The sequence below is a fragment of the Phoca vitulina genome, unplaced genomic scaffold, assembly GCF_004348235.1.
Source record: "Phoca vitulina isolate PV1807 unplaced genomic scaffold, GSC_HSeal_1.0 scaffold10, whole genome shotgun sequence".
In the NCBI taxonomy this organism is placed as follows: domain Eukaryota; kingdom Metazoa; phylum Chordata; class Mammalia; order Carnivora; family Phocidae; genus Phoca; species Phoca vitulina.
The window spans coordinates 50,390,287-50,399,891 of record NW_022589713.1 but is presented as its reverse complement, the minus strand read 5'-3'; the positions used below and the strand labels follow the sequence as shown (position 1 = coordinate 50,399,891).

General features: G+C 43.1%; 1 protein-coding gene across 2 annotated transcripts in view; it reads right to left on the bottom strand.

The window, feature by feature from the left end:
- Nucleotides 1-9,605, bottom strand: part of CRTAP (cartilage associated protein) — a 34,251-nt gene that overhangs the window by 8,011 nt on the left and 16,635 nt on the right. For both annotated transcript variants that reach the window (XR_004300122.1, XM_032409067.1), the window contains exons 5-6: nt 6,925-7,070; nt 5,715-5,798 (exon numbers count right to left, since the gene is read on the bottom strand). Coding sequence is in view for 1 of the 2 variants with exons in the window: in XM_032409067.1 (XP_032264958.1) it covers nt 5,715-5,798; nt 6,925-7,070 (230 nt within the window). In the remaining variant the exon portion in view is untranslated. The remainder of the gene's footprint in view (nt 1-5,714; nt 5,799-6,924; nt 7,071-9,605) is intronic.

The following is a 9,605-nucleotide window of genomic DNA, read 5'->3' as shown; positions in this document are numbered from 1 at the left end:
GCGCCTGGGTGGCTCAGTCGGTTAAGCGTCTGCCTTCGGCTCAGGTCGTGATCCCAGGGTCCTGTGATCGAGTCCTGTGTTAGGTTCCCTGCTCGGCGGGAAGCCTGCTTCTCCTTCTCCCTCTGCCTGCCGCGCTCTCTTTCTCTCTCTCTCTCTTGCCCTACTCTCTCTCTCAAATAAATAAATAAAATCTTAAAAAAAGAAAAAACGATGTTCTTTGGTTGCTTTCTGGAAGCAACCCAAAAGGAAAACACCGTAGAGGGACTCCATGTACGGCCGTGACAGCTCTTCCCAGAGTTACTGTTCCTTGCTGTGCGGCGGCTGCGACCTGGGATGATGGTACTGCCTGCTCTGAGCTCACTAATAAGCACCCAAGGCAATACAGATGAAAGAAACACAAGCCCCTCTGTGGCCTGTTATAGTCGAGGCACCAACAGCCTAGCTCAGATCTGCTCTGGGAATGCACCCATGCCCCAACTGCTGGGAGGGCCAATTGCTGATGGGCCGATAGCTGCCCCTTCTCTGGACAACTGATCTTGACTAAAAGGGGAGCCCCACCAGGGAGTTTACACACCAGCCCCTCTGGGCTGCCAACAACCAAGGAGAGAAGGATAAGCTGCCTAGAAAATGCAGGAAGACTCTGTGGTACAATTCATGCTCCAGAGCTCCCATGGGATCAGGCTAAGCTTGACACCAGCTAAGACCGTATCTTTTCATGGCTCCTTCCCTTGCCCCTCACTTCTTTCCTACCTGAGAGCACTCCCTCAACAAATCACTCCTGCAAATTATAATCTATTTCTTTTAGACCTTCCCAAAGCAAACAACCATCAGAACCCGAAACTTGAAGCATCTATTTCAGCCTGCTTTATAAAGTTTCTGAAACCATAATAAGCATCTGCAAAATTTTTAACCAGTGTGCAAACTTTCAGGAGCTTACAACAATTTACAACATATTTCAACCCCAGAAAGATAATAAAGGAGAATGCCCCTATCTTCAGTAGCTAAATCGTATTGATGTTTTGTTCCAATGTAGTATTTTGTCCTTTGGAAATTTTAAAGGTTAAACTAAGAATTTTATTGTATTGATTATACTTTGTTTCAAATAATTACTTGTCATACTTTGATATATAGAAAAGAAAATAGCTTGTTCTTTAGAGATGGATTAATTCTTTCAAAATTCTAAAGCTTTGATTAATAAGCTAATTACTTCCAGGACCTTCAACAGACTCCTTTTTTTTATCTTGACAGTGTCAAGTCCAAGAATACTAGGAATTTTAAAGCCTAGAATAAGCCTGGTGTTCAATGGATGATTACAAACCAGCTGTGTAACTTTGAGCAAGTCACTCTACCTTTCTGAATTTTTCTCCTCATCTGTGACATGACAGAGCCTTACTGAATATCATAAAAGTTCTCTTGTTCTAATATCTATGATTTTTTCTAAACATATTGTCTTTGTACATCAAAAGCCCTCAAAATGTTCATAGCCCTGGACCCAGGAATTCCACCCATAAGAATTTATCCTAAGGAAATGACTAGAAAAAAAGTAACCAATTTAGTCTCAGCTATGTTATTTGTGAAAGTTAGAAGCAACCTAAATGCCTAAAAAAAAAACAGAAAGCTTTACTTTAAAAAATCTATACCATGGAATATTAGTCATCAAAAAGTCATATTTATAATAAACATTAACTAACAAGGTTAACAAAAACCACAACATCTTCTCAATAGATGCAGAAAGCAAATGACAAAATTCAACACCACTTCATGATAAAAACATTACACAAACTAGGATTAGAAGGGGAACTTTCTCAACCTGACAAAGGGCACCTACAAAAAAAAAAAAACAACCTCACAGCTAGCAACTTTCTTAATGCTAACACAGAATGTTTTTCTTCGAAGATTGGGAACAAAACAAGGATGTTCACTCTCTCCATTTCTATCTGACATTTTACTGGAGATTTTAGTCAGGGCAATTAGCAAAGAAAAATAAACAAAAGTCATCCAGATTGGAAGAGAAGTAAAATCACATCTACTCATAGATAACATGATCTTGCATATAAAAACTCCTAAGCAATACACACACACACACACACAACTATTAGAATAATAATAACAAGTTCAACAAATTTGCAGAATTGCCGTATCATTATACAAAAATCAACTGTGTATTTCTATATACTAGCAATGAACAATTGAAAATAAAAATAAAAATGAGAAAAAATTCCACTTGCAACAGCATCAAGAATAACGAAATTTAAGAAAACATTATTGAAGGAAATTAAAGAAGACCTCCAGAAGTAGAAAGATATCCCATGTTAATGGATCAGAAGACTTAATACTGTTAAGATGTCAATACTATCTAAAGGATCTTCAGATTTAGCACAATTCCTATCAAAAATCCCAGGGGCCTTTTGCAGAAATTGGCAAGCTGGGGCACCTGGGTGGCTCAGTCGGTTAAGCATCTGCCTTTGGCTCAGGTCATGATACCAGGGTTCTGGGATTGAGCCCCACATCGGGCTCCCTGCTCTGCGGGGAGCCTGCTTCTTCCTCTCCCTCTCCCTGCCGTTCCGCCTGCTTGTGCGTGCTCTCTCTCTCTGTCAAATAAATAAATAAAATCTAAAAAAAAAAAAAGAAAAGAAATTGGCAAGCTGATCCTATAATTCATATGGAAATACAAGGGACCCAGAATAGCCAAAACAACCTAGAAGAAGAATGAAGTTGGAAGACTAATACTTTCAATTTCAAGATGATGTAGTTTCAACCAGACACACTGGATCTCATCAAAATTTAAAACGTTTATGCTTCAAGTCACCATTAAGAAAATGAAAAGACAACCCACAGATTGCAAGAAAATATTTGCAATTCATGTATCTGACGGAGGACTTATAACCAGAATATGTAAAGAACACTCACAATTCAACAATAAAAAGACAAGTAACCCAATTAAAAAATGGACAAAGAATTTGAATAGACTAGACATCTCTGTAAAGAAGATACACAAATGGCTTAATAAGCATAGGAAAAAATGCTCAACATCATTAGTCATTAGGGAAATTAAAATCAAAACCGCAATGAAATACTATTTCACACCCACTAGAATGGCTATAATAAAAAAGACAAACACCAGGAAGTGCTGACAAAGATGTGGCAAGTTGGAAATTTCATACATTGTGCTCGCTTCGGCAGCACATATACTAAAATTGGAAATTTCATACATTGCTGGTGGGAATGTAAAATGGTGCAGCCACTTTGGAAAACAGTCTGGGAATTCTTCAAGTTAACCACAGAGCTATCATCTGACCCAGCAATTCCACTTCTACATATATACTCCTGGTACATAAGACAATTAAAAACTTTGGTCCAAACAAAAACATGTACACAAATGTTCATAGCATCATTATTCAAAATAGTCAAAAAGTGGAAACAACCCAGGGGCGCCTGGGTGGCTCAGTCATTAAGCATCTGCCTTCAGCTCAGGTCATGATCCCAGGGTCCTGGGATCGAGCCCCGCATCGGGCTCCCTGCTCCGCAGGAAGCCTGCTTCTCCCTCTCCCACTCCCCCTGCTTGTGTTCCCTCTCTCGCTGTGTCTCTCTGTCAAATAAATAAATAAAATTAAAAAAAAAAAAGTGGAAACAACCCAGTACAAATGTCCATCAACAGAGGAACAGGTGAACAAAATATGGTATATCCATGCAGTGCAATATTATTTAGCAATAAAAAGGAATTTTAGGGGCGCCCGGGTGGCTCAGTCGTTAAGCGTCTGCCTTCGGCTCAGGTCATGATCCCGGGGTCCTGGGATCAGGCCGTGCGTCAGGCTCCCTGCTCAGCGGGAAGCCTGCTTCTCACTCTCCCACTCCCTCTGCTTGTGTTCCCTCTCTCACTGTGTCTCTCTCTGTCAAATAAATAAATAAAATCTTAAAAAAAAAAAAAGGAATCTTACATTGTAACAGAATTATATATGACAACATGGCTGAACCTTGAAAACATTCTGCTCAGTGAAAGAAGCCGATCGCAAAAGACCACCTACCATAAGATTCCATTTATATGAAATGTCCAGAACAGGCAAATCCATAGAGACAGAAAGTAGATTAGTGGTTGCCAGGGGCTGGGGACAGATGTGGGGGAGGGGTGGGCAGAGGAGAAGGAATGGGGAATGACTACTAACAGGTTTGGGATTTCTTTTTGGGGTGATGAAAACGCCCTAAAATTCTTAGGGATGGATGTACAACTTTGCACATATACTAAAAACCACTAGATTGTGTACTTTAAAAAGGAGTATTTATGGTGTGTGAGTAATATTTCAATAAAGCTGTTCTAGGAAAACATCACAAGGGCAACTTCTCATATTACAATGCTAAATGGAAAGCCATGATATCTATTACAGTTGGGTTTATTATGAATATATATTAGAAATGTATAGAAAACATTGGAAGTATCTATATCAAAATATCAAGAGCGGCTTGCTCTGGATCATTAGAAACTCAACCCTTCCTTTTTCTAAATATATTTTTCTCCACTTTCCAAACTAGAGCAGCCAGCCTTGCTTGTATTCTAGCCAGCACTCCTTCCTTTGCAGCATCCTTGTGACCTTATGTCAGGCTCCGCTTCTTAACCCAACCTAAGACTCACAACACAATGATCACTTCCTAGTCTATAAAGCATTTCCACATGCAGCATAGTACTTCATTTTCCCAACCCTGTGAAGTCAACATTATTAGTCCCATTTTACAGATGGAAAACCAGAGCTCTGGGGAATTCAGTGCCTGCTAGTGATGGGTCTACCCCCATTCAGTACCTGCTAGTGGGGGTCTACCCCCAAATTCCATGATCATATCTTATTTAAAAGTGCTTCACCAAAAACCAGGGCAGTGGAAAGAGAAGACCTGGAAGCTCGGGGCCTCTGGGTCTGGCCTAGCAGCTCATCGAACTTTCCTGTCCCCCAGGCTCTTCATCTATGAAGTGAGGGGTCAGGCCAGAGCAAGCTCCAAAAGCTGACAAGTCCCCAGAGGCCATAGAAGCATGCTCTGGTTTGTTTCAAACACATCTCTCTAAATATCCCCATAATGAGGGCTTTTCTGTGACTAGGCTGCCCCACCCCAAAATGACTCATCCATCACCAGTGGAGTCTTTGTCAAAAAAAGGAGTCAGCTGAGGGGCACCCAGCTGGCTCGGTCAGTGGAGCATGTGACCCTTGATCTCGAGGGTCATGAGTTTAAACCCCACGCTGGGGGTAGAGATTACTTAAATAAAAACTTAAAAAAAAAAAAAAAGGAGACAGCTGAGTGAGAATCAGGAATTTCAAGCAATCTCAGAGAACGATAAAATGACTCACAGCAAGGACTGAATTTACAAAAAGAAAAAGAAGAAAAGAGATAATAATTATATCCCAGAAAAACTGGGATGAGGCTTTCCAAGTGTGTTCGGAGCGCTGAGTCATTGAAAATGCACTGCGTTTTTCTAAAGGTAAAAAATGATCACTGGATGGCTTCTATGGTGGGTTCCTCCATAGTCACTGTCAGGAAATGTGGTGCTATGACCTGGGTTTCCTAGAAAGCGGTGTTCCCCCCTCCAGTGCTCTTTCATTAAAACGCCCATAGAAACTGTATTTCTCAAGGTTCCCTTCTGTTTCAGGGATGACTTAGCCTTCCAGTGATTTCTGCAAAGATGTGAGTAATATTTTCTCTTAGCCAGACGTGTGCTAAACATGAAAACTTACCTCATCATCATCCATTATATTTTCCTTCGCAAAGTCATACAGCTCTTTCTGGAGTGTAGTCACGTTAAAGAACTGAACTGCTTCCTGTTCAGACACAAACACAGAACAGTTTCTATGACCAACCCTTTGATGTCAGAACTGGGAGGAGGGGGAGACAGGGTATGGATTTCTTTTGGGGGTGATGAAAATGTTTAAAATTGGACAGTGGTCATGGTTGTACAACTCTGTGAGTCTACTAGAAACCACTAAATTGTACATCTTAAAAGCATGAATTTTACTGTATATGAAACATACCTCAATTAAAAAAGAGTGGCCAACCCCAAGTGAGTGAGAGAGACAGAGAGAGAGATTGTGTGTGTGTGTTTCTGTGTGTTGGCAGGGGAGTGAGGTGTGCATGGCCAACTGGGACAGCATACAAAAATCTCAATGAAAATACAAGTTAAGGGCAAAGACCAACTAGAAAAGATCTTTTAAAAGTAATATATAATCCCAGGCGCCTGGGTGGCTCAGTCGGTTGGGCGTCTGCCTTCGGCTCAGGTCATGATCCCGGAGTCCTGGGATGGAGTCCCGCATTGGGCTCCCTGCTCAGTGGGGAGTCTGCTTCTCCTGCCCCTCACCCCACTCTTGTGCTCTCTCTCTCTCACTGTCTCTCTCAAATAAATAAATAAAATCTTAAAAAAAAAAAAAAAAGTAATATATAATCCCTAGAGTTCCCTGAAAACAAACACATGCGAAGCTGAGCTTGTCCATCAAGTGAATTAAATGATGGTCCATCCATAAACGAATCTATCTTGGAGGTGTTAAAAAATAAGTAGCTGTAGGAGTGTGACATGGAAAACGTTCATGATGAATTGTTGGAAAGACAAAGCAAGTCGCACAACAGCAGGTAAAGTGTGACCCTGTTTCGGTAAAAATAAATACATGCCGTATGTATGAGCAAACGCACAGCGATAAGGTAGGGGGTAAAGAAAAGTATGGGGTTTTGAGGGAATTTCACTTGCTAAGTAAAACATTTTTGTAATGTTTGGTAGTTTTTACTGATTTAGGAATCAGAATAGAGCAGTAAAATGTTAAAAAAAAAAAAAAAAAAACAGAAAAAAAGGAGTTCCCCTTCATTTCTGTAATAACTTCTTCCTGTAAGGTGCAAAGCAGTCCCCTAAAGTGAGAAGAGGAGGCCCGCACACGTGACGTCCCGTGCCCCGCCACCTACTGGTCTGGGCTGGAAATGCTCGTCCGAGAGGCCCCACTTGTCCCTGTGGTACTGGTAGTACACCAGGTTCTGCCGCATGACCTTGTCATCGTGGTCAAAGAGCAGGTAGCTGACTGCGCACGGGGCTGCGTTCTTCAGGTCGTTCACTGAGGCCGGGGAGAAAAGAGGCACAGGAAATCAGCCAACCGTGTCCTGAAATCCCCCTCAGCAGCAACGGCTTCCTAAAGAAAATATCCATGGGCAAGCCCCTTCTCCACAGCCCCTCCTTGGCAAAGCCTGTGACCAGCCAGAATTATCCCTGGGTGGGCAGGTCACAGACTGGGTCTCCACGGCAGCCTGGGGAGCGGTTTTGAAACATGGAAGTTCCTCATGAGGCAGAATCTGCCTTTCCAGAAATGTCTACTGTATTCCAGTTCAGGCTCCACTGACCTGAGCTGGGAAAGCTGGGTCCCCTGGACTGTCCTGGGGCTGAGGGAGGTAGGGAGGATGTGCCTGCGTCCCATCTGGATGGCACCACAACCCCCACATCCAGGCAGCCCTCCTACAGCTACCCTAAACCTAGAAGACCCAAAGGATGGTGGGCCTTCTGGACTGGAAGAGATCTGAAGTCACGTGGTGTTGACACCTCCTGGAAACTGGGGTTCCCACCTCTAGCATCCCTCCTCAGAGTCGCCCCACCTAGGACAGCACCTTCAGCACAGGAGATCTGCAGGGTTGGGATTTATTTGGGGACTGGGGGGGGCGGCAAGGGGAAAGAGGTGATAAGCCACAAGCCCCTGTGTATTTATCCTGGCACATTATGCTCCAATTTTCAACCCACTACCTTTGCTAAAGCGCTGGTTGGCGGAGTAACCAAAACGTGGGTATGAATAAATTGTGCCACCCAGTGGCAGTCTCCTGTAACAACAACCTTAAAAACCGAGCGCTTCAGGGCACAGATTATTAACAAAGTCTACAAGGCGGGGAAAGGTACTTATTTCAAGGCCTACGGGGCTGGGGTTCAAGCATAAATAACACCTTCCCTCAAAAAACTCAGTGTGGTAGATAATCTCAAAAAAGTTCGCAACAGGCTGACTTTCAAGAAGCTAATTTCAAGAAGTACATCTTAATTCATACTGTTTACCTATAAACTCAGAAAGCAAAGATTCCCGTGAAGCAACCAGCAGAGCTAGAGGTTCTGGTCTACTGGTGTCTGTAAGTCACTGCCGCAGTCCCTGATACGCACGGCGACTTTCAGAGCATGCGAGGACTCCAAGGACCAGTGCGCTGCCCGAGGGGCCTGCATGTATCTGGAACACTTCGAAACTCCTAGTGTCCTGGCTCTGTGCAAGCACAGCCAAGCCCCGGTCAGAGGGCCGGAACACCTGCTGGATTCTTCCCCGCGTTTCAGAGTCCAACTCGGGGCCTAGCTCAGGAAGGTGCCAACGCAGGTTTTTGTGAAAATGAAATAAAAACAGTAGCTTATCAAAAAACAACTACAACATCAGCTTATGTTTTCATCCACAGAAAACTTTTATTTCCTTTTTTAAAAGATTCTGTTTATTTATTTGAGAGAGAGAGAGAATGAGCAGGGGGAGGGACAGTGGGAGAGGGAAAAGCAGACTCCCCATTGAGCAAAGGGAGCCCGATGCGGGGCTCGATCCCAGGAGCCCGGGATCATGACCTGAGCCGAAGGCAGATGCTTAACGACTGAGCCACCCAGGCGCCCCAGCAGAAAACTTTTAAACTGTGAATCCAAGATTGGCAAAGTGTTGATCAAAATTCAAGTGGGTGATGGGCATACTACAGTTCATTATACCATCCTCTCTAATGTACACTTTTAAATTTCCAGAATAAGGTTGCTTTTTTTTCCAGAATAAGTTTTTTAAATGTACATAACTTGGGGCACCTGGGTGGCTCAGTTGATTAAGCATCTGCCTTTGGCTCAGGTCATGATCCTGGAGTCCTGGGATCCAGCCCCACGTCAGGCTCCCTGCTCAGCGGAGAGGCTGCTTCTCCCTTTGTCCCTCACCCTGCTCATGCTCTCTCTCTCTCTCAAATAAATAAAATCTTTAAAAAATAAAATAAAATGTACATAACTTTCCATAATTCTCATTAAAGCAGGGCTCTTCCAAGTGTGGATGAATATAAGCAAACAGTTAACAGAGGGATTTGGGGGAGGAGGGGAGATGGGAATGGGTGGTTTGCTTTGGGTGTTTCTTTGTACATCTCTGAGATGATCGGTTTGCTGTGACAAGCCTATACTACAAGTCTTTTTGTAACAAAGCACTAATCAATCACTTACACTAAAAAAGAGGGCTCTTCATAAGCAAAAACACTGCCTAGTAGAATAACTGTCCCCACAGCATTAGAACGCAGCCAAATAAGTATTTGCTGGGGACCCACTGTGAGCTTAGTGCGTCTTCTGTGAAAGCGTGTTCCTAGATTATATAGAATAAGACTTGGGGCGCCTGGGTGGCTCAGTCAGTTGGGCATCTGACTTGATTTTGGCTCAGGTCATGATCTTGGGGTAGTAGGATTGAGCCCCATGTCAGGCTGCGTGCTAAGCATGCAGCCTGCTTGGGATTCTCTCTCTCCCTCTGTCCCACCCCCAGCTCACTTTCAATCTCTCTCTAAAAGAAAAAGAAAAAAAGAATAAGACTCTTGTCCTCTATGCTAAATAATCCTTTACCAAACAGCTA